This window comes from Molossus molossus, unplaced genomic scaffold (assembly GCF_014108415.1).
Source record: "Molossus molossus isolate mMolMol1 unplaced genomic scaffold, mMolMol1.p scaffold_m16_p_20, whole genome shotgun sequence".
NCBI lineage: Eukaryota > Metazoa > Chordata > Mammalia > Chiroptera > Molossidae > Molossus > Molossus molossus.
In genome coordinates, this window is record NW_023425356.1 from 24,634,186 (window position 1) to 24,660,025 (window position 25,840).

Consider the following 25,840-nt stretch of genomic DNA (forward strand, 5'->3'; position numbering starts at 1 on the left):
ACTAACCTTAAAATAGGGAGATTATCCTGGATTATTTGCTGGCCTACTGTAATTACAAGAGTTCTGAAAAGGTGAAAGAGGGAGGCAGAACTGTCAAAGTGACAGAGACTTGACCAGCTATGGCAGGCTTTTTGTTTTTTTGTTAATCCTCACCCAAGGATATTTTTTCCATTGTTTTTCAATAGTGTGGAAGGAGGAGGGATGGAGTGGGAGAGAGAGAAAAAAAAATATCAATGTGAGAGAGACACATCGATTGGTTGCCACCAGCACATACCCCAACTAGGACCAGGATCAAACCTGCAACCCAGGTTTCTTGACTGGAAATAAAACCCAACAACCCCTTGGGGCTTGGGTGGATGCTCTAACCACTAAGCAACACCAGCCAGGGCAGGAAGCTCTTTATACTGTGTTTGTAATTCTTTTAGTCTAAATTTTTCTAATTAAAAATTAAGAAAACTAGCCCGGCCTGTGTGGCTCAGTGGTTGAGTGTTGACCCATGAACCAAGAGGTCGCTGGTTCAATTCCTCATCAGAGTACATGCCCAGGTTGTGGGCCAAATCCCCACCGGGGGACATGCAGGAGGCAGCCAGTCGATGTTCTCTCTCATCAATATTTCTGTCTCTCTCTCCCTCTCCCTTCCTCTCTCTCTAAAAATCAATAAAGAAAAAATTTTTTTTTCATTAAGAAAACTATTACAAATGGTTACCACTTACAAATACTTATGTGTGTATCAAGACTTCTAATGTGCATAGAAAATAAGAGATGAAGTTCATTTCATGCTGAAACTGATATGAAACTGAAAAATCTGTTTCATAATTTCTGATTTACCATTTCATCAAAACAACTTTGGTTTTCATTGGTTAACTTTATACCTAAATGTTTAAAATAGTGAATTTATAAAAATTTTAATTTTTTATTTATGTTTTTATTTTTTTTATTGATTTTAGAGGGGGGGGGAGAGAGAGAGAGAGATGGAAACATTGATGAGAGAGAACATTGATTGGCCGCCTCTTTCATGCCCAGACTGGAGATTGGGCCCACAACCTGGGCATGTGCCCTGAATAGAACTGCCAACCTCTTGGTACACGGGTCGACACTCAACCAGTGAGCTTCACCGACCGGGCCAGAACTTCATTTCTTGTTATTACCTAATAATGTTCCATTGTATGGCTATACCATATTTTGTTTATCCATTCATAAGTTGAATGGACATTTGGATTGTCTCCGAGCATTTGTGCACAAGTTTTTGTATGAATATGTTTTCTTTTCACTTGGGTTATATTACTCCTAATTGTAAAATTGTTGAGTCATTTGGTAACTCCATGTTTAATCTTTTGAGGAACCACCATACTGTTTTTCAGAGTGGCTGCACCATTTTACAATACCAACAGCAATATATGAGGATTCCAGTTTTTCTGTAATCCTCCCCAACACTTGTTATATAGTCTCTACTTTTCATTTTAGCTATCCTTGTGAGTGTGAAGTGGGATCATGTTGTTTTGTTCTTTAAATATGTTTTTGTTGATTTTTTTAGAGAGAAAGGAAGGGGGAGAGTGAGAAACATCTGTCTGCTGCCTCCTGAACGCCCCTTACTGGGGATCAAGTGTGCAACCCATTTATGCACCCTGACGGAATTAAACTGGGACCTCTTGAGTCCATAGGAGAATGCTTAGTCCACTGAGCAACACCAGCCAGACTTTATTTTTTTATTTTTATTTGGTTAATCCTTACCTGAGGATATTTCTCTATTGATTTTTAGATAGAGAATGGAAGGGAGGGGGAGAGAGAGAAAAAAAACATCAATGTGAGAGAGGCACATCGACTAGTTGCTTCCCGCACCACACCAACCTAGGCTGGGAATTGAACCCATCACCCTTTGTTTGATGGGCCAACACTCTAACCACTGAGCCAAACCAACCAAGGCAGATCAAGTTGTATTACATTAGGAAAATGCAAATCTTGAACATCTTTTCATGTGCTTATTGGCCATTGTATATCTTCTTTGGAGAAATGTCTGTATAAATATTTCCCCATTTTTGAATTGTATTATCTTTTTTTTTTTTTAGTTGTAAAGAGTTCTTTATATATTATGAATACAAGTCCTCCATCAGATGTTTTCTTCTAGGAGTTTTGTAGTTGTGGCATTTTCATTTAGGTCAGTGATCTGTTTTGAGTTGATTTTTGTGTATGAGTGAGGTAGGGGTCCAGTTTATTGTTAATTTTAGAAAGAGAGAGAAGGGAACCATTGATCTGTTGCCTCCTGTACATGCCCCAAGTGGGAATCAAACCTGCAACCTGAGTGTGTGCCCTGACCGGAAATTGAACCCATGACCTTTTGACGTATGCATCCATACTCCAACCAAGGCCAGTTTTATTCTTTTACATATGAATATCCAGTTGTCCTAATACCATTTGTTGAGAAGACTGTTCTTTCCCCCATTGAATTGTCTTGGCCCCCGTGTTAAAAATCAGCTGACTGTGATGTAAGAATTTATTTCTCAATTCTCCCTCTATTCCATTGATCTATTGATATATATTGATATATGGATATATCTATTGATATATGGATCAAAACATATGATCTATAGACATATGTTAACACTATAATGTCAACTTTTTTTTTTTTTGATTCTCACTTGAGGATATTTTTACATTTATCCTCAGACCAGGTGGGAGGGAGAAAGAGAGGGAGAGATACATTGATGTGAGAGAGACACATTGATTGGTTGCCACCTGGTTGGGGACAAACCACAACCAAGGCATGTGCCCTTGGCCAGAATGGAACCCGGGACTCCTTGGTCCACAGGCTGATGCCCTAACCACTGAGCAAAACTGGCCAGGGCTATACAGTCTTTATTGCTGTAGCTTTCTAGTAAGTTTTGAAATCAGGAAATGTAAGCACTTTAACTTTTTTTTTCAGGGTTTTTGGGCTATTCTGGGTTTATTTCGTTTCCATATGAATTTTAAGGACAGCTTGACAATTCCATTAAATAGGTTGATGAATTCATGGTGTCCAATACATGGAAACAACTGAAGTGTCCTTCAATAGATGATTGGGTAAAGATGTGGTACATATATACAATGGAATGCTACTCAGCCATAACAAAAGATGAAATACTACTGCCATTTGTGACAACATGGATGGATCAGTCTTGAGAATAACATGCTAAGTGAATAGCATGGGAAAGTCAAGAACTATATGATTTAATTCATATACGGAATATAACAATGAAAGCAACAAATGAACAGATAAGACAACCAAAGCTCTGGTTGGTGTGGCTCAGTTGGTTGGGCATTGTCTGGTGCACTTAAAGGTGGCTGGTTCGGCCCTGGCTGGTTTAGCTCAGTGATTAGAGCGTCGGCCTGCGGTCCTGAGAGACCCGGGTTCGGTTCCCACTAAGGGCATGTACCTCGGTTGCAGTTTGTCCCCGGCCCTGGTTGGGTGGTATGGGTGGCAACCACTTGACGTGTCCCTTTCACGTCGATGTTTCTCTCTCTCTCTCTCCCTCCCACACTCTATCTGAACAAAAAATAGAAAAAATGTCCTCGGGTGAGGATTAAAAAAAAAAAAAAAAAAAGGTGGCTGGTTCGATTCCTGGTCAAGACACATGCCCGGGTCACAGGTTGGATCCCCAGAGGGGGCTATGCAGGAGACAGCCAATGGATGTTTCGTTAGCACATCAATGTTTCTTTCTCTCTCTATTTCTCTCTCTCTCTTCCTTTCTCTCAGAATCAATTTTTAAAATCCTAAAAAAGAGACAAGCAAAAACTCAGACAGACAATAGTGTGGTGGTTGCCAAAGGGAAAGGGTTCTAGGGGAGAGGGAGAAAAGTGTAAAGGGAGGTCAAATCTATGGTGATGGAAGGAGACTTTACTGGGTGGTGAACACAAAATGAAATATATAGCTGAAGTATTATGGCCAATGTCACCCCAATAAATTTAATTTAAAAATTTTTTTTTAAGTTTTCTTAGTCTTGGCCGGTGTGGCTCAGTTGGTTACACGTCATCCAGTGCATCAAAAGGTTACTGGTTTACCTTGACTGGTTTGGCCCAATGTTAGAGTGTTGACCTGCAGACCAATGAGTCACGGGTTCAATTCTGGCCAAGTGCATGTACCTTAGTTACCGTTCATCCCCCGCCCTTGTCGGGGTCTTGCAGGAGGCAACCAGTCAATCAGTCAGTGAGTCCCTCTCACGTCAATGTTTCTCCCGTTCTCTCCCTCTCTCTCCCTCCCACTCTATCTGAAGATAAAGAGGGAAAATATCCTCGGGTTCAGATTTAAAGGGAAAAAAAGTTACTGGTTTGATTCCTGATCAAGGCATATGCCCAGGTTTTGGGCTCAATCCCTGATAGGGGGCATGCAAGAGGCAGCTGATAGGTATTCCACTCTCACATCAATGTTTATCTCTTTCTCTCTACCTCTACCTTTCTAAAGATCATTACAAATACTTTTTTAAAAAAGGTTGCTGCCCTGGCCGGTTTGGCTCAGCGGTTAGAGTGTTGGCCTGCGGTCTGGAGAGACCCGGGTTCGGTTCCCGCTAAGGGCACATACCTCGGTTGCAGTTTGTCCCCGGCCCTGGTTGGGTCGTATGGGTGGCGACCACTCGATGTGTCCCTTTCACATCGATGTTTCTCTCTCTCTCTCCCCCTCCCACTCTATCTGAACAAAATATCGAAAAATGTCCTCGGGTGAGGATAAAAAGATAAAATAAAAAATAAAAAAGGTTGCTGAGCCCTGGTCAGTTTGGCTCAGCAGTAGAGTGGTGGCCCGTGGACCAATGAGTCATGGGTTCAGTTCCAACCAAGGGCATGTACTTTGGTTGCAGTTCATTCCTGGCCCTGGTCAGTGTCATGCAAGAAGCAACCAGTTGACGTGTCCCTCTCACATCGATGTTTCTCTCTCTCTCTTCCTCTCTCCCTCCCACTCTATTGGAAGATAAATAGAAAAATATCCTCAGGTGAGGATTAAAATAAATAAGTATTGCTGAAATTTTATAGGTAGCATTGTTTGCTTTAAAAAAGAACTCATGGCCCTGTCTGGTTTTGCTCAGAGGTTAGAGCATCGGCCTGCGGTCCAGAGAGACCCGGGTTTGGTTCCCGCTAAGGGTACGTACCTTGGTTGCAGTTTCTCCCCAGCCCTGGATGGGTTGTGCAGGAGGCAGCCACTCGATGTGTCCCTTTCACGTCGATGTTTCTCTCTCTCTCCCTCTCCCTCTCCCTCTCTCTTTCTTTTCCTCTCTTTCCCTCCCACTCTGTCTGAACAGAAAATGGAAGAATGTCCTCAGGTGAGGATAAAAAAAAGAAGAAAAAAAAAAGAACTCATGGGCCCGGCTGGTGTGGTTCAGTGGTTGAGCATCAACCCATGTACCAGGAGATCGCGGGTTAGATTTCTGGTCAAGACACATGCCCAGGATGTGGGCCCGATCCGATCCCCATTAGGGGGCATGCCGAAGGCGACCAATCGATGTCCTCTCTCATTGATGTTTCTATCTCTCTCTCCCTCTCTCTAAAAATCAATAAAGAAAAAAAAAAGAACTGATGGGCACAGCCAGTGTGGCTCAGTCAATTGAGTATCATCCCATGGACTGAGAGGTCCTGATTCAATTCCTGATCAGGGCACATGTCTGGGTTTCAGGCTCGATCCCCAGTGTGGGGATGCAGGAGACAGCTGGTCGAAGTTTCTCTCTCATATCGATGTTTCTGTCTCTCTCCCTTTCTCCCTTCCTCTCTAAAAAAAAATAAAAATATTTTTTTTAAATAAATAAAATGAACTGATGGCTTTAGTGAAATGTGTTCTCAATGAAACAGTAGTTTGATAGAATTACAAAATAGTCCCTCTTGGGAAAACAAAGTCTAAAAATGATTGATCATACTTGAAGAGTATTGTTCAGTAATATAGAGGAGGAACTCACATGATTATTGCTTTAAGAAACTGAAGACATGTACCCAGGAAAAGAAAAAGCAACCCTGGCCGGTTTGGCTCAGCGGTTGGAGGATCGGCCTGCAGTCCGGAGAGATCCGGGTTCGGTTCCCACTAAGGGCACGTACCTCGGTTGCAATTGTCCCTGGCCCTGGTTGGGTCGTGCGGGTGGCAACCACTCGATGTGTCCTTTTCACATCGATGTTTCTCTCTCTCTTTCTCTTCCTCTCTCTCCCTCCCACTCTTTCTGAACAAAAAATGGAAAAATGTCCTCAGGTGAGGATTAAAAAAGATAAATAAAGGAAAAGCAGAGGACAGAATCACCTTTACTTTATATTGTGGAAGATGGCTTCTAAAATTCAAGAGAAAGACTGAGACAATGAGTAGAAGTTATAAGGAGACATTTCATCCCAGATTGTGAAAGAATATTCCATAAAAGCTGTCTGAAAACTGTAATGACTGCTTTGTGAGTTCCCCATTGGTAGAAATGTTCAGACACTTGATGACTGACAATAACACTAATGAGAAAGGCTGCGAAGTCAAACATAGTATTGAATTCGAAAACTGACACTTTTAGGTTGTATACTGTTGGGCAGCTTATTTAGTCTATCGGTCCTTATTTTCATCTGGGTAGAATAATGTGTATTTCATTGGATTGTTGTGAGATAATACTTGTAAATTGCGTAATATGGAGCCTGTTTCTGAAAAATACTCAGTGATTTCTATTAAGATCATTGTAACACTAATTCAGTTTTAAACTAGTCCTGAAAAGTTCAGTTCTTGAAGTAGATCATCTTAACCTTAAGAATTTATGATTCTCGCCCTGGCCGGTTTGGCTCAGCGGTTAGAGCGCCGGCCTGCGGTCCGGAGAGACCCGGGTTCGGTTCCCGCTAAGGGCACGTACTTCGGTTGCAGTTTGTCCCTGGCCCTGGTTGGTCGTGCGGTGGCAGCCACTCGATGTGTCCCTTTCACATCAATATTTCTCTCTCTCTGTCTCTTCCTCTCTCCCTCCCACTCTATCTGTACAAAAAATGGAAAAATGTCCTCGGGTGAGGATAAAAAAAAAAAAAAGAATTTATGATTCTCTTCACACAAAAACCCGTACGCAATGTTCATAGCAGTTTTATTTGTAATAGCCAAAAATTGGAAACAACCCAGATGATCTTCAGCAGATGAATGATTAAACAGTTATGTTCATACCATGGAATAGTATTCAGGATTAAAAAAACGAACTATCAGTATATATATGCACATCAACACAAAACCTGGATGAAACTCCAAATAATTATGAGTGAAAAAAGCTAGTATCAAAAGGTTACATATACCATGATTTAATTTATATAACATTCTTAAAATGACAAAACTATGGAAGTGGAGAACAAATTTGTGGTTGTCAGGGGTTAAGGAATGGTAGGGAAGTTAGAGGGAAATAGGGGAGGTGATTAAAAGATAACATAAGAGATCCTTGAAGTGATGGAAATGCTCTGTATTTTGACTATCAATGTCAATTACCTGGTTGTTATAGTGTACAGTTTTGCAAGATGTTACCATTGGGGGAGAATGGGTAGGTACATAGAACATGTTATTTCTTTCAACTGCATGTGAATCTTCAATGATCTCAATAGTATAAGTTTCATTTTATTTTTAAAAAAACTGATTTTTGTGACCACCAAAGCCTTAGCATATAGTCTTTAGGATACCTTTGTAAATTTGGTACAGGCTTATCCTGACTTCCTTCTCAAATCTACCCTTTCGAGGAGGGGGGAATTATTTTATTTTTTTTTAAAGAAAGAAGCATCATTCAGCTGGTGTGGCTCAGTGATTGAGCACTGACCCATGCACCAAGACGTTGCCAGTCTGATTCCTGGTAAGGGCATATGCCCAGGTTATGGGCCCCATCCCCAGTGGGGGCATGCAGGAGGTGGCCAGATGATGTTCTCTCTCATCGATGTTTCTATCTATCTCTCCCTCTCCCATCCTCTCTCTCAAAATTCAATAAAGAGCCCTGGCCGGTTTGGCTCAGCAGTTAGAGCGTTGGCCTGCAGTCCGGAGGGACCTGGGTTCAGTTCCTGCTAAGGGCATGTACCTCGGTTGCATTTTGTCCCTGGCCCTGGTTGGGTTGTGTGGGTGGCAGCCACTCAATGTGTCCCTTTCACATCGATGTTTCTCTCCCTCCCTCCCATTCTATCTAAATGGAAAAATGTCCTCAGGTGAGGATAATTAAAAAAAATAAAAATAAAGAAAAATTATTTAAAACAATAATAAAGAAGCCTCTTCCAAAAAAAATGCAACCAAATTTTATTTTATTTATTTAATCCTCACCTGAGCATATTTTTCCATTTATATTCAGATAGAGTGGGAGGGAGGGAGAGAAATATTGATGTGAGAGAGAGACATCAATTGGTTGCCTCCCATACGACCAGAGACCAAACTGCAACTGAAGTACATACCCTTGACTGGAATCAAACCTGCGATTCCGCCCTGGCCTGTCTGGCTCAGCGGTTAGAGCGTCAGCCTGCTGTCCAGAGAGACCCGGGTTCAGTTCCCACTAAGGGCACGTACCTCGGTTGCAGTTTGTCCCCAGCCCTGGTTGGTCGTGCGGGTGGTAGCCACTCGATATGTCCCTTTCATGTCGATGTTTCTTTCTCTCTCTATCTCTTCCTGTCTCGCCCTCCCACTCTATCTGAGCAAAAAATAAATAAAAAGAGAAACAAACAAACAAAAAAACTTGCGATTCCTCAGTCCGCGGGCTGATGCACTAACCGTTAAGCCAAACTGACCAGAGCAAAATGCAACCAAATTTTAAAAAGAAGGCTCTATCAGTAACTTAAAAGTTACATTAGAATAATAACAGAATGTTAAATATAGTGGTGAGTACATGACCCTTCCAAGTATACCTGGAAAGGCTAGACTAAGGAAATAAACCCTGGTTCGTGTTGCTAAATGGTTAGAGCATCAGCCAGGGGACAGAAGAGTCGTGGGTTTGATTCCCAGTCAAGGGCACATATCTGGCTTGTAGGTTCCATCCTCAGCTCAGGTCAGAGGAATGTGGGAGGCGATCAATCAGTGTGTTTCTCTCACATCCACATCTCTCTCTCATTCCCTCTCTCTTTTCCTCTCTCTGTAAAAAATATCCTTGGGTGAGGATTAACAGAAGAAAAGAAGAGAGTAAGGAATAATTTGTCTCTGGTATTTGATTGCTTTATCCAGGTTTTAAAGAAAGAATGACTGGGATTGGAGGGAGGACTCTTCTGTCTTGGAATAAAAAGTGGACAGTGAATGATGGCAATTAAACAAAATTAGAGAAATATTTTAATGATATTGTTTGAGTTTTTTTTTTCTTCACTTTTGCTTCCTGGAAAGCTTGAGATAATTTTCATTCATCTTTAATTTTTACCATCAGTCACTTTTTTTTTTATTGTGCCAAATGCACATAACTTGAAATTTACCATCTTAACCGTATCCTGTGATAGTAAATACATCCACATTATTTTGCAGCCATTTCTATAATTCATTTCATCTTGTACCATCAGTCACATTTTCTAATTAGTCCTCACCTGAAGATATTTTTTCTATTGATTTTTAGAGAGAGTGGAAGGGGACAGGGAGAGAAAGAAACATCCATGTTAGAGAGACACATTGACTGGTTGCCTTCCATATGTACCCAGACTGGGGCTGGGGTTCAAACCTGCAACCCAGGTATGTGCCCCCTCGACTGGGAATCGAACCAGCGACCCTTCATTGCACATGCTGTAACCACTGACCCACACTAGCCACAGCACCATTGCTTATTTTTCATAGGAAACCTGTCTCTTGCCTACCTTCCATTAACAAGCAATATATTTACCTTGTGCTTTGCAAATAAGTGATTAAATGACATGAAAAACTTAAAGAAATCACTACTCAAATTTTTCATGTTCTTAGTAGTTTTGAGCCTTAATCTTGAAGTACACTGACTTGCATATGCCCTAGAAAGTAGAATCAGCAAATATTCCTCTCTTTTGCTTTCACATGGCCTGTCAATAGGATGTTTTCTGCTTACAGGTATTTTAAAGGAAATGAAAAATGTGGTTCAAGTCTAGCTTGTCTGTTTTGAGATCACACTTTGAGATCCCCCACCTTTTAAGTATCTTCTATTATTTATTTTTAATTATTTTCATCCTCACCTGAGTACATGCTAAGAGAGAGGAATGGTGGGGGGTGCGGAGACAGAAACATTTATCATTTGCTTTCCAACTGGGAATCGAACCCACAACTCAGGTATGTACCCCGATCAGGAATCGAATTGGCAGCCTTTCAGTGTACAGGACAACACCCAATCCACTGAGCTACTACAGCTGGGCATCTATTATTCTTATATAAGCCATATATATGATATTTACTTTTCAAAGCAGTAGGGTTCCAGTGTCAAAATGGCGATGTAGGCAAATGCAGTACTCGCCTCCTCCCACAACCACATCAAGATTACAACTAAATGTCCTAGGACATGACCCTGGTTTGGCTCAGCAGTTAAGGCGTTAGCCCACAGACCAAAGAGTCAAGGGTTCAATTCGGGTCAAGGACATATACCTCAATTGTGGTTGGGTCCCTGGCCCTGGTAAGGGTCGTGTGGGAGGCAACCAGTCGATGTGTCTCTCTCACTTCGATGTTTCTCTCTCCCTCCCTCCCACTCTATCTGAAGATAAATCACGTGAGGATTTTAAAAAAGTTACAACTACAGAACAACCATCTTTCAGAAACTCCTGAAATCAACTGAATGAAAATTCTACAAGCACGAAATTAAGTCACATGGAGACTGGTAGGAGGGTTGGAGACACAGAAGGGCTGGTCACTCACCCATGTGTGAAGAATAAAAGTCAGGAGGGATATATCAACTGTGGAGGTCTACCTTGAGGAGTGAAGGGTCCCAGTCTGACACCAAGCCCCCCAGCTCAGGATTCCAGTGCCAGGAAGAGATATTCCCATAATTTCTGTTTGTAAAAACTTCTATGGATTGAGGCTGAGGGAAGCTGAGGCTCCAGGAGTCCCAGGCATTTCTTAAAGTGCCCACACACAGACTTACTCAGAATCACTCCCTCTCAGCTCTAGCACGGGGGCATCAGCTTGAAAGGCACCAGAGATTTACGGGAAGAAATTTAATTGTTTGGCATCACGGTCAGTGCTAGAAGGGCAGCTTCCTCCCAGACAGAATTGCTGGCAGAGACCATTGTTCTTTTGAAGAGCCCTCACCCACAGCCAGCAGAGAGTGCCATAACTGAGACTCCATCAACCTGGATCACACTGTTCCCCCTCAAGTGATTCCCTGAGACCCTGCCCCCCCCCCCCAGGTTTTCGAGCCCATCCAAGCTGTTTCCAGTGGCTTGACCATGGGAATGGCCTGTCTTGCTTCAGATTTTCCTAAAATCTCTCAAGCATCATCTGGCCTCACTGAGCCCCATAGCTCTCACTAAGTGGCCCCAGGCCTGGCACTAGCAACATCCAGCCTTGGTTCACAGCTTGGCCTTGCGCGAGCACCTCCAAGCTCAACACAAGAAGCAGCCATCTACTGATTACTTTGTAGTTTATTCCTGGTGGCCCTGGGTATTGGCTAACCTTGCCCTGCACCTCCCAAAAGGCTCCAGACCCAGCACACCCAGTGGACAGCTTCAGACCACATCAAAGCATCACCATCCAACCATCTCTACAAGCAGCACACTCAAGGGATAGACTCTGGGTACCAGAGCCCAGCTGAAATAAGTCTTGCTCTGTGTAGTAGGCCCCTACACAGGTGATCCTTGAAAGTGGTCGGAGTTAGGTGGTCACTGGTCACAGCCAGTCCTTTGCAGATGATCAGCCTGAGTAAATTCCTCCAATTGACATGCCAACAGAAATCAAGACTCAACTACAACAGAAAGGTGTACAGTCAATATAGGGATTGCACCTCAAGTGCCCAGCTGGGGTGATCAGGGAGGCTGTGCAACTGGACCCTAAAGGGCACCTACTGTTTTAGGCTACCCTACCAAGCCTAGGAGACATAACTGCTCTACCTAATATATAGAAGGAAAAAACACAGGGAAGCAACCAAAAGGAGGAGACAAGCATGTCCCAAATGAAAGAACAGAACAAAACTCCAGAAAAAGCTAAACCAATTGGAGACAGCAATCTACTAGATGCAGACTTAAAAACACTGGTTATTAAGATGCTCAAGTAGCTGAATAGACACCTCTCCAAACAGGACATACAAACGGCCAAGAGACATAAGAAGAAATGCTCAACATCACTAATCATCAGAAGATGCAAATTAAAACAACAATGAGGTATCACCTCACACCTGTCAGAATGGCTGTCATCAACAAATCATCAAACGAGTGTTAGCGAGGGTGTGGAGAAAAGGGGACTCTAGTACACTGCTGGTGGGAATGCAGACTGGTGCAGCCACTATGGAAAACACTATGGTGTTACCTCAAACAATAAAAAATTGAACTGCCATTTGACCCATTGATCCCACTTCTGGAATATACCCTAAGAAGCCTGAAACACCAATCAGAAAGACTATATGTACCCCCATGTTCGTAGCAGCACTATTTACAATAGCTAAGATCTGGAAACAACCCAAATGTCCATCAGTAGGCGAATGGATAAAAAAGCTGTGGTACTCACAATAGAGTACTAGGCAGCTGTGAAAAAGAAAGATCTCTTATCCTTTGAGATGACATGGAGGGACCTGGAAAGTATTATCCTAAGCGAAACAAGCCGAGCAGAAAAAGACAAATACTACATGATCTTACTTATTTGTGGAATATAACAATCATAACAGTCTGAGGAATAGGGTAGACCCAGAGATGTGGAAGTAGGGTACAGACTGACAACCCTAAGAAGAGGGGGTGGTGGGGAGAGGGAAGAGAGAAACCACAGAACTTATATTCATGTACACATAACCAGTGGACATGGACAACAAAGCTGGGGACGGGGTGGGGGGATGGGGAGGAGGGTGTCAATGGGGTAAAAAAGGAGAAACATCTGTAACAAAAGTAAAATAAAATAAATAAATAAATAAAGGGGGGGGGTGCTCAAGTAACTTAGGACCTCTAGGGCATAAAAAAGAACCAGTCACCAAAAAAAGAATGCATTAACTGAAATAAAGGATAATTTACAGGGTATCAATAGAGTAGGTGAAGCCAAGAATCACACCATCAATTTGGAATATAAGGAAGAAAAAACACCCAATCAGAACAGCAAAAAGAAAAAAGAATCCAAAAAAATTAGGACAGTGTAAGGAGCCTCTGGGACATCTTCAAGCATACCAATATTCGCATCATGGGATTGCCAAAAGGAAAAAGAGAGCCAGAAATTGAAAACCTACTTCAAAAAATGACAGAAAACTTCCCTAATTTGTTGAAGGAAATGGACATACAAGTTCAGTAAACACAGAGTCCCAAACAAGATGAACACAAAGAGGCTCACACCAAGTCTTAATTAAAATGCAAAAGGTTAAAGACATACAGAACCTTAAAAGCAGCAAGAGAAAAGCAGTTAGTTGCCTACAAAGGAGCTCCCATAAGACTGTCGGCTGATTTCTCAACAGAAATTGCAAGCCAGAAGGGAGTGGCAAGAAATATTCAAAAGTGATGAAAAGCAAGGACCTACAGCAAAGTTATACTGCAAAGCTATCAGAGTCAGTGGACATAAAAAAAAAAAAGCTGCCTAGACAAGAGAAAGCTAAAGGAGTTCATCACTACCAAACCAGCATTATATAAAATGTTAAAGGGTTTTCTTGAAAAAGATAAAAAATATGAACAATAAATGGCAATAAATGCATATCTATCAACAATTGAATCTACAAACAAAATGAATAAGCAGAACAGAAACAGACTCATAGATATAAAGAACTTTTTATTGGTTGCCAGATGGGAGGGGGGTTGAGGTGATAGGCTAAAAAGGTGAAGGGGTTAAGAAGTACAAGTTGATTGTTACAGAATAGTCATGGGATGGAGAGGGTCAATGGGGAGGAAAGGGGGGACATCTGTAATACTTTCAACAACGTGGGTAAAGCACTGGCCATGTTGTTCAGTTGGTTAGAGCGTCATCCTGATTAGGCATGGTTGCATGTTCAGTCCCTGGTCAGGGTACATACAAGAAGCAACCAGTGAATACATAAATAAGTGGAACAACATATCGATGTTTCTCTCTCCCTTTCTCTCTCTCTCCCTTCCCCCTCCCCTCTTTAAAATCAAATTTTAAAAAATTTTGTTTTCTAAAAATAAATTTTTTTCTTTACTGATTTTAGAGAGACAGAGGAAGGGAGAGGGAGAGAGAGAGAGAGAAACATCGATTGGCTGCCTTCTGCATGCCCCCCACTGGGGCATGTGCCCTGACTAGGAATCAAACTGGCAACCTCTTGGTGCATGGGTCAATGCTCAACCACTGAGCCACACCAGCCAGGTTAAAACATTTTTTGTAATAAAAATAGAAGCAGTGGGGAAATATTGTAGGATTTTAAGCAAGACTTTAATGAAGAAAATAGATGGGAGAAATTGTTATAATATGGATACAAGATGATAGTGCCCTAGACTGGAGAACTCAAATTTTCCTGACCAGCATTTCCCATAATGTCAAACATGGCCAGAGTAATGGCCCCAGTGACCACAGTTATGCCTAGAGGAAGAAGAAGTGACCTTATGACCATATCACCAACTCTTTGCTGGACCCAGCCCCCCTCCAGAGCTGCAGCCCATAATAGTCCCATGTTAGTGGTTGTACCACAGTGTATTGGGAAGATCAAGGAAGCAGGGTTGGGTGGGCCAGGTACTGTTGGAGTGACGCTGGAGTCATGAGTAACTTGGGAATAGGGAAAATTGAGGTTGAGTGGAGAGGTTAGGATATGAAATCAGCTGATAATGGAGAGTTAGAATTGGCATGGCGTTAGCTGTTCACAGATGGGGGAAGATAGTATTGGAGGCAGGAGTTGAGTTAGTTCAAGTAGGGAAGATTGAGAAAAATGTGGGTTAAGAAAATTGAGCTGGTGAGAACTAAGCATTGGCTGCCAGGTAACAATAGATGATCAGTTGTGTTGGACACTGGCTGATTGTGTCTGGTTGCCAAGACCACTCCCGGGTTCTATGATTTCCTATAACTCAGAAGTCAACACTTACTCATGGCTATGGTTTATTACAGTGAAAGATACAGAGCAAAATCAGCAAAGGGCAAAATCTGGAGTAAACCAGGTGCAACCTTCCAGGAGCCTTTTCCCAGTCGAATCACACAGGGCACACTTAATTTGTTCAGTAACAAGTTGTGACAAACTTGTAAAATATTTTCAACCAGGGAAATCCATTTGGGTCTCAATGCCTAGGGTTTTTATTGGGGTTGGTCATATAGTCATTATCTGCCTAGCATGTAATAGAATTTCAGATTCCTAGAAGGAAAGGTGTTCAACATAAACCATGTTTGTATAAATAAATTAGGCACAGTGATCCACTCTTACCAGTACTGGGAATGATGGGAACTCTCCTGAAATCCCAAGTTTCCAGATATCACCTAAGGGGCAGCCTTGGAAGCAGGCCTTTTGAAGCAATCTCAGACTTGCTCTTTTAACTCTTTTCTGCACAGTTGTATTAGATAGCAGGTGGTGGTGATGGCCTTTGAGTGGTGTTGGGAGGGCAAGAAGGCAGTGTAAGGCAGAGCTAAGAACAGATAAAAGCAGGGAATAGAGAAGACCTGACCTCTGCCTGTGGCATAGTAGAGCTTCACCTTCAGGCCTAGGGATATGCTCACAGCCACCTTAGTCCACAGCAGCAGCTCCTCTACCAGCATCCAGGAGAATGATATTTAATAGTGCTTTTCAATAAAGGAGTTCAAGAGTTGCAAGCCCAAGTAAATTTGTGTTAAAATGAAGTTTCTCTTCTGTAGTTTTCCCAAAGCCTTTAAATATACTAAGATGTATTATAATTATTCATGAAATGAATAGTTATACAGCATATCTTAGATTTTTTTGGCCAGAGCCTTGGTGCATTTTATGATAAATTAGTATTCACCAAAATCATTTGGGGAACTGCTGCTTTAGACAGCTGGTTTTCAAACAGCAAAGGAACCCTGGAATCCCACAGGTAATGCAGAGGCAGTGCAGTAGAGACCACACCAGTCTGATTCACCAGTGTAAACCCTATGCAGTATGGGCATATGGAAGCACATCACACATTTCTTGAATGACTTAATTAAAGAATGCATTAGCAACTTTATTAAAAAGTAAACTTGAGCCCTGGCCAGTGTGTGGCTCAGTTGGCTGTGTGTCATCCAGTGCACCAAAGGGGTGCTGGTTTAATTCCCTGTCAGGGCACATGTCCAGGTTGTGGGATCGATCCCTGGTGAGGGGCATACAAGAGATAGCCAATTGGTGTTCTGCTCTCACATCGATGTTTCTCTCTCTTCCACTCTCTCTAATAAATCAATTAAAGCCCTGGCCAGTTTGGCTCAGCGGTTAGAGCGTCGGCCTGCGGTCCAGAGAGACCTGGGTTCGGTTCCCACTAAGGGCATGTACTTCGGTTGCAGTTTGTCCCCGGCCCTGGTTGGTCGTGCGGGTGGCAGCCACTCAATGTGTCCCTTCACGTCGATGTTTCTCTCTCTCTCTCCCGTCCTCTCTCTCCCTCCCACTCTATCTGTACAAAAAATGGAAAAATATCCTCGGGTGAGGATAAAAAAAAATCAATTAAAACTTTTTTTAAAACATAAAGATTCTAGCCCTGGCTGGTTTGCTCAGTGGTTAGAGCATTGGCCCGCGGACCAATGAGTCACAGGTTCGATTCCAGTCAAGGGCATGTACCTCGGTTGTGGTTCATCCCTAGCCCTGGTTGGGTTGTGCGGGATGCAACCAGTTGATATGACTCTATCACATCAATGTTTCTCTGTTCCTCTCCCTCCCTCCCTCCCTCCCACTCTATCTGATAATAAGTAGAAAAATGTCCTCAGGTGAGGAATGAAAAAAATAATAAAGATTCTGGTTGTAAGGTGAAATTTATTAGCTAAAATTAAGTAAGTAATTACTTGGAGATTTTATTTGCTTATGTTGTCACTACTGAATATTGAGAGTTGTGTTTAAGTATTTTGAACATCTTTTAGCTCCCAAGAGATTAGGGGCTTTTTGTTGTTTGTTTTCTTTATTGATTTTAGAGAGAGGAAGGGAGAGGGAGAGAGATGGAAACATCGATGGGAGAGAACATCGATCAGCCACCTCCTGCATGCCCCCGACAGTTTATCCATTCTTCTACCAATGGACATTTGGGCTTTTTACAGTTTTTGATAAGTCTTCATACTCTACTTCTATGAACATTGTTGTACATATTTTCCAGTGTACATGTATAAGTGTTTTTGTAGAATAAATACCAAGGAGTAGAATACCTGGGTCTTAGACCTATACATTTTCAATTTTACAAGATAATGCCAAATTCATTTTCTTAGATATTTGTGTTTGCACTCTCACTGACAGTGTATGAAAGTTCCCAGTGCTTCACAGCCTCTTTAACATTTGCTATTGTCTGACCTTTTCATTTTCCCCAATATGGTGATTGTGAATGATCTCATTGTGGTGGTTTTAATTTATATTCCCTGATTTGTAATGAGAATTTTCATGGGCTTACTAGCCATTTGTATAAACTTTTCTATGAAATGTCTGTGTCTTCTCAATTTTTTGTCAAATTGTAGGCATTCCTTATATATTGTGGATCCATTGTGCAAATACCTTTTCCCAATTCTGGCTGACCTTTTCACTTTTTTAAGAGTGCAGGACAATGCTGAAAGGAATAACAAGACTTATCTCCAGGGTCCATACGGTGAGTCCTAACTGACCTAAATGCTTTGTACAACCTGTCTTTAGGTAGATTTCTTGTTTTTAGATGGATTTTATTATATTTAGAAGTAAATGCTCTGGAGAACTTCAGCTGACTTTAATTTAAAAGTTCACATTCAAAAAACCAGTTACAGTTTCATTTATCTGTCCATTCACTTCCTTCCCAGCTGCCCTAAAAATTTTCAGGTAACAGGTCTCAGAATAGTTCTGCTTGAGATTTTACCATGTCATAGGAGAATTAACATTTTTTTAAAAGCTTGATTGCAGCCCTGGCCAGTTTGGCTCAGCGGTTAGAGCGTCGGCCTGCGGTCCGGAGAGACCCGGGTTCGGTTCCTGCTAAGGGCACGTACTTCGGGTACAGTTTGTCCCCGGCCTTGGTTGGTCGTGCGGGTGGCAGCCACTCGATGTGTCCCTTCACGTCGATGTTTCTCACTCTCTCTCTTCCTCCCACTCTATCTGTACAAAAAATGGAAAAATATCCTTGGGTGAGGATTAAAAAAAATAAATAAATAAATAAATAAATAAAAGCTTGATTGCAATTATCTTCATCAACTTTTATTAACATTCTCTAGTTGGATTAATTATCATTTCTTAATGAAGTACTTAAATGAAAAATATGTTGCCACACTGGCCAGTTTGGCTCAGGCGGTAGAGCATCGGCCCACAGACCACTGAGTTGCGGGTTCAATTCTGGCCAAGGGCACGTACCTCGGTTGGGGTTCATCCCCGGCCCTGGTTGAGCTCGTGCAGGAGGAGACCAGTCTATGTGTCCCTCTCACATCGATGTTTCTCTCTCCCTTTTTCTCCCTCTCTCCCCTTCCCACTCTATCTGAAGATAAATAGAAAAATATCCTCGGGTGAAGATTTTAAAAGAAAGGAAAAATATGTTGCCAATTTAGACCTTAAGTATTTGATAGTTGAATAAAATCACACATGAAAAAAAAAACATTATGTTGCTTTACTTCATTCTTTTATTTATTTAAAGTAAATAGTTATCAGTACTTTCCATATGGCAAGTACTCAGGATTTTAAGATGACTCATTTCACTATTAGTTACTATTTGTTGGGCATTCATTTTGTGCCAGGCACTAGGCTAAGTGCTTCGCCTTTTTTTTTTTTTTTTTCTACTGATTTTAGAGAGGAAGGAGAGCGAGAGATAGAAACATCGATGGGGAAAAAACATCGATCAGCTGCCTCCCGAACATCCCCCACTGGGGATCGAGCCTGAAACCCTGGGCATATGCCCTGACCGAGTATCGAACCGTCCACCTCTCAGTGCATGTGACGATGCTCAGTCCACTGAGTCACACCAGCCAGGCTGCTTTCCTTTTTTAATCCTAACCTAACCATGAAGTAGATAATATTTTTCACAGATACCGAAATTGAAGATTAGAAAGGCTAAATAATTTGCCTAAATAAATAGGCCGTAAAGTTGCAGGGCCTAGACTAGGTAACAGGTCTATCTGACTTCAAAGCCTTGTGGCCTTAACCGCTGTGCTAGATTGCATTTTATGGTCCATGTTCTTTAGAACCTCAAAGTCAGTAGTAAAATCATGAATAGGTGGTTATTCTAATATGGTGCACCCAGTAGGAGCACCTAACCTGGATTAGTAGGGTCCAGAGGAAATCCTCCCAGAGCTGTATCCTGAAAGATGAGAACTGAGCCAAAAGAGCTTAGTCACTTCCATCTCATTGTTTAATTACAGATTAGATTTCCTAGAAAAGTAGACCTTCCTCCTATAGAATTTGTATTTTTTTCCAGGGTTTTATGGTAAATCCATGTTCGTAAAATAACCCATTATAAAATAAAATAAAAAACTTTGTACTTTATGTAGATTGGTTTAGAGTAACTGTCTTGGTTGGCTCATGAATGCTATTCTTAACCACATCATGTTCATTCTGGAACTGTGGCTATTGCACTTATGGCTGTTTTCCGTGGAAACGAGATTAGCTAGGTGATGCCATATATAGTGCTGTAATAAGGAAGGAATCCATTTTGCTAGTTCTTAATTTGCTTCAAAAAGCAAACTAAAGTCATAGGATTCTTGTAGAAAGAGCACCATCTTGTGGCCTTTGAGTATCTTTAATTTTCCACTTTACTACTATTTTTAGACACTTGGTACTTTCTCTCCAGCAGATTTGAGTACACTGAGTCCTTCCAATAGTAGGATATACTATTCAGATTGCTGTACTGAAGTAACAGGCTCTGAATTCTCATTGGCTTGACACAACAAATTATAGTTTATGATGTGTGCATATGTTTTGTTTTGCTGTTGCTGTGTTGCCAAAGTCCTTTACAGACTAATGTGGGAGGGGCTTGACATAGGAATGAAGGTTCATCTTGGGATGCCACCTCAGTGTGTAGGTTGCTGGAGGGAAAAAAAGAGAGAATTTATATCTGCTCTAAATTATCTCTGACTAGAAAAGACAAAAATTATATTCATTTAGAGCTTATTAACAAGAACTAATCAAATAACCCCAATCTGTCTGCGTGGGAGGCTGGGAAATATAGAGAATTTGGATATTTGATAAACATTGGTGTCTGTCATTATCAAAGTTGGAGCAACTCTATTTATATTAAATCTACAAGTTCTGGTTCAGAGGTTTCTGTGTACAGTTCATTGAGTTGAATTAGTACAATTTACTTTGACTCAGCTAGATACTTTACATACTCCCAGTTACATGTCTCTAATGAAAGAGTCTTTATCCGAAGGCACAAGTATGAAATATTTGTGGTGTATTAGGTACTTAAAGAAGGAAATACAAAGGTGAATAAAATCTGATCCATCTTTCCCAAGTGTGTCTCCTACAATGGGAGACAAACTCATGTATAACATAACGTGATATAATAAAAGAAATAGGGATTTTGGAGTCAGACAAACTTAGATTTGAATTCAGGCTTCACCACCTACCTACTCTGTGACCTTGGGCAAAATTACTTAATTTCCCTGAACCTTGGTTTTCCTCATCATAAAACAGGCATGATAATATTCTACCTATCTTCTAGGATACTTAGCTCGGAAATAATGTGTTTAAGCTCTGTATTGCCTACCATCTAATAGGTACTCAGTTAACAAAAGCCATGAATACAGTTCAAGGCAGAGTAAAAATGCCATGCAAGCCCTGGCCAGTGTGGCTCAGTTGGTTGGGCATTGTCCCATGCACCAAGTTGTTGGTTTGATTCCCAGTCAGGGCACATGCCTGGCCGCGGGTTTGATCCCCATTGGGGGACGTGCAGCAAGCAGCCAATGTTTTACTCTCACATTGATCTTTCTCTTTCTCTTTACCTCTCCCTTCCTCTCTCTAAAAATCAATAGGATTTTTTTTTTTAATGTTTAAAAATAATGCCATATAAGACAAAGAAAGTGCTATCAGCAGAGAGGGGGAAATAATTACTTTTGACTGGAGGTGTCTGGAAAATCTTCACAGAGGATGTGACATTTCAAATGAGCCTTATAGTAGGAGTAAGATTAAAATTGGGAAAGAGAGAGAAGTTGAAGTAGAATAAGCAGAAGTATAGAGGTGTTAAAAGTGAAAAACTTATTTTAGCATAGTCATGTGGCTGGAATATAGAGTTCATACAGGAATGAGACTAGAGAGGTCAGTTGAAGTCATGGCCTTGATTACCACGCTAAGGACACTGGAGCTTACTTTGAAATCAGTAGGAAACCATTCAAGCTTTTTGATTAGAAAAAGGTTAATCTTGTTATTAGAGAGGACAAATTTTTTGGATCATGAAAGATGAAGAGTCATTGTACTTATGAAGCAGTTTAGTGACACTAAATATAAACATAGGCAGCTTTCGTGTTACTTATTGATTTATCAGTCAACTCCCTTATTACAGCCGTCTCTCACTGCTTCTGCTGATTTCATATCTTTTTTTTTTTATTTATCCTCACCCGAGGACATTTTTCCATTTTTTGTTCAGATAGAGCGGGAGGAAGAGAGAGAGAGAGAAACATCGATGCGAAGGGACACATCGAGTGGCTGCCACCCACACGACCAACTAGGGCCGGGGACAAACTGCAACCGAGGTACGTGCCCTTAGCAGGAACCAAACCCGGGTCTCTCTGTACCGCAGGCCAATGCTCCAACTGCTGAGCCAAACCGGCCAGGGCTCTTTTTTTTTTTTTTTTTTTTTTTTTTTAATCCTCACCCGAGGACATTTTTCCATTTTTTTGTACAGATAGAGTGGGAGGGAGAGAGAGGAAGAGACAGAGAGAGAGAAACATCGATGTGAAAGGGACACATCAAGTGGCTGCCACCGCACGACCAACCAGGGCCGGGGACAAACTGCAACCGAAGTACGCGCCCTTAGCGGGAACCGAACCCGGGTCTCTCCGGACCGCAGGCCGATGCTCTAACCGCTGAGCCAAACCGGCCAGGGCCTCTTTTTTTTTTTTTTAATCCTCACCCGAGGACATTTTTCGATATTTTCTTCAGATAGAGTGGGAGGGAGGGAGGGAGGGAGGGAGGGAGAGAGAGAGAGAGAGAGAGAGAGAGAGAGAAACATCGACGTGAAAGGGACACATCGAGTAGCTGCCACCCACATGACCCAACCAGGGCGGGGAACAAACTGCAACCAAGGTACGTGCCTTTAGCAGGAACCAAACCCGGGTCTGTCTGGACCGCAGGCCAATGCTCTAACCACTGAGCAAAACCAGCCAGGGCTGATTTCATATCTTAATCTTTCCCTTGTAACTAGAATTGTTTCACTTCTACATAAGCCTGTTATCCTCAAGTTCAGTTTGGGAGTTCTCCAGTTAGCATTTTTCAGATTTGTCTCCTGAATCATCCTCTCCCTCCACCTTCCATCCTTTCCCAGATCAGAGCTTTCCATGTGCAGTTCACTGAATTGAACATTATATTTTTACTTAGCTAGATGCATTACATACTCTCTCATTCTTTTATCAATAAAGATTCTTTATTCCAGGACATAGCTATCCAGAAAAGCGTTGCAGGGAGTATATCTATCAAATAGGAACCTTGCACTAATTCCCTAAAACTAAAGTGACTATGATTACAGGACAGCTTAGAATTGTACAGTACTGGCCACCATTCATCACTGTGGTCAAGAGCATTAAAAGAAGTTTCCTGCTTTAAGTTAATGGCTGTACTATGTTTTTTGTTTGTTTGTTTTGTTTTTAAGAGAGAGAGACATCAATGAGAGAGAACATCCATTGGCCGCCTCCTGCATGCTGCCCACTGGGGATTGGGCCCACAACCTGGGCATATTCCCTCAGCAGGAATCAAACCACTGACCTCTTGATGCATTGGTCGACGCCCAACCACTGAGCCATACTGTTCGGGCTGTACTATGTTTCTAAATAATCTTTAATGGAATTGTTTATTTCCTTTTGGGACAGAACCCTGACATGAGAACACAAGCTGGAACAGATTCAGAGCACAAATAATGTGATAAGACTTAGAGAATTGTAAATAATAACAGGGATCCTCATTTTACATAAAACTAAAATGTATGTTAGTGCCATTTTTCTCTGTTGTACACATTGCTTAAAACCTCATTGTTGTAACTAGCATAAAAAGTCTTATAATTCCAAAACACTAACATGGTTTATTTTCTAGTTGGACCCTGGACATTTGCACATGGGGACCCAGGCACCCCAAAGCCTTGCTGCTCACCTTGATAACCAGGTTTCATTTGAGAGTCCTAGAGCTATTTCCTACACCAGTGAGAATGACCCGGTGAGTTGCTAACGTGTATGTGGATGTTTTTGCAGGCCTTATAATTTGTACTGCTTTTATTTTACATATCAGGAAAACTAAAATCCAAATTTATGCAGAGTCAGATAATGCACCCAAGACAGCATTCTGGAACCCTGATTTTCCCCATTCCAGTCTGATTCTGTGGTAACATAAAACACACAGGCTGGTCAGTCCACATTTGCTCTGATTTAATCCCTGCCATTGACTTAATCTCATGCCAAGGATTTTGCTGGGCATAGAGCAGGTTCATAGTAAATACTCAATTAAGTCAATTCCTTAGAAGTTAAATTTAGCAGTTATTGATCTTACTGTATGATGGGTTGACAAATTTTTTCATAAAGGACCAGATAGTAAAATTTTAAGCTTTTGAACCAAAGTGGTCTCTGTCACAACTGCTTACCTCTGTCATAAACAAATGGATGTGGCTATGTTCCAATAAAATTTTATTTATAAAAACAGTAGTCAACCATAGTTTACAGACTATGGTACAGAAATTGTAAAGAAATCAATTTGCCCTGGCCAGTTTGGCTCAGTGGTTAGAGTGTCAGCCCGTGGACTGAAGGGTCACAGGATTGATTCTCTGTCAAGGGCATGTACCTGGGTTGCAGGTTAAATCTCCAGCACTGGTCAGGGTTTTGCAGCAGGCAACTAGTCAGTGTGTTACTCTCACATCAATGTCTCTCCCCCCGAATCGATGGAAAATATCCTCAGGTGAGGATTAAAAAAAAAAAAAAGAAAAGAAAAGAAAGAAATCAACTTCCTCAAGATCACAGCAGAGCAGTTACAGAACGCAATTTTCCTAATAACCACTCTGGGACTGTTTTCTATCTACCTTTTTAAGTGGATTTCCTAGCTCTAGAGAAGGAACTAACTTGATTTGTTGAGAAGAGTCTCATTTAAAGTGAGATTTGTCAGCAGAAGCTAGGATTCCAGTGGTATCCAGTGTTATGTATTCTATTTCAGATCCCATTAGGCTAGATGTTGACTTTTTTTTCTCCTTCCCCAGCATTATCACTGCCTCTCATAAATGAAGTTAGTTGTAAGGTCTGTGCTTAAATGTGAAGGAAAACAATAGTTTTTTTGTTTGTTTGTTTGTTTGTTTGTTTGTATTCCTACTCCCTGGTGTTCCCCATTTTAGCATATGCTGCTGTGTGAGTGGGAGGGGAAAAAAATAACTCATTACTCAAAACACCATCTCAGCAGGGTGTGTTTTATTTATGTCTCCAGTGTTCACCTACTTTCACAAGCACAAAATGAAGTATAATAAGTGAATTAAGTCATCAAAATGTCTTTTAGCTTTCCCTGTGAATATAGCCCTTTATCTGCCAATTCCTCTAGTTTCCATGGAAATAGCAGCACACAGATGATCTTGTCACATGACTGGAGTATCTCTATACGCAGTACAGAAGAATCCAGATGGCAAGAATTGTCTCTGCTACCTTCACATCTCGGGTTCATGTTGCTGGGCAACTGGCTTCATCATTCAGGCCAATGCCAGCTTTATATACACACTGTGGATTTGAGGACAACAACTAGCATTTTTTTTTCTAATCTAAGATAAGAAATGAAAGATATGCTTTCCAGATCTGAGAGATTAATCTATCAGGCCCTTTCCACTTTTTCAAAGTCTTTGTCACTTGGCTCCATTATACCTGTTTATGCATTTTTATTTTGTAGGCCAAGCATGAGGAGCATCATGAGGGTCAGCACTACAACCTACCCCTCCAGGATATGAAGACTATATTCCCCCATGGCCTGCCTCCTCGATTTGTAATGCAGGTGCTCAAAACAGGGGAGGGAATTGGAGGGAACCCAGAACACGAGCTTTTATACCAAAGGAATGGGATTAAATGTATAGAAAACTATAAAAAATGAAATTTGAATCTTGAATTTTTTTTTTCAGAGAGAGAAAGGAAGGGAGAGAGAGATAGAAATACCAATGTGAGAGAGAAACATTGATCGGCTGCCTCCTACACATCCCCCACTGGGAATTGAGCCTGCAACCTGGGAATAAAACCTGGAGCTCTCGGTCCATGGGACAACGTTCAATTCACTGAGCCACGCAGGCTGGGCTGAAATTAGAATCTAAAAAAAAAAAAAAGATAGCCCTGGCCGGTTTCTCAGTGGTTAGAGCATTGGCCCATGGACAAGAGTCCTGGGTTTGGTTCCCGCTAAGGGCACGTACCTTGGTTGCAGTTTGTCCCTGGCTCTGGTTGGGTCGTGCGGGTAGCAACCACTCGATGTGTCCCTTTCACATCTATGTTTCTCTGTCTCAGTCTCTCCCTCCCACTCTATCTGAACAAAAAATGGAAAAATGTCCTCGGGTGAGGATAAAAAAAATAAAAAAGTGTTCTTTGAGACAACACGGAGGG

The 25,840-nt window shown here is 41.6% G+C and overlaps 1 protein-coding gene across 4 annotated transcripts in view; it reads left to right on the top strand.

Moving 5' to 3' along the window:
• The window catches only part of DAP3 (death associated protein 3), a 39,784-nt gene that overhangs the window by 2,455 nt on the left and 11,489 nt on the right, over positions 1-25,840 (top strand). For 2 of the 4 annotated variants that reach the window (XM_036272125.1, XM_036272127.1), the window contains exons 1-3: positions 17,597-17,724; positions 23,328-23,447; positions 25,146-25,247. In XM_036272125.1, the coding sequence (XP_036128018.1) occupies positions 17,683-17,724; positions 23,328-23,447; positions 25,146-25,247 (264 nt within the window). In that variant the 5' untranslated portion in view covers positions 17,597-17,682. Of the gene's footprint in view, positions 1-17,596; positions 17,725-23,327; positions 23,448-25,145; positions 25,248-25,840 lie in introns of those variants that run through there. The other 2 variants (XM_036272126.1, XM_036272128.1) reach the window with 2 other exon arrangements.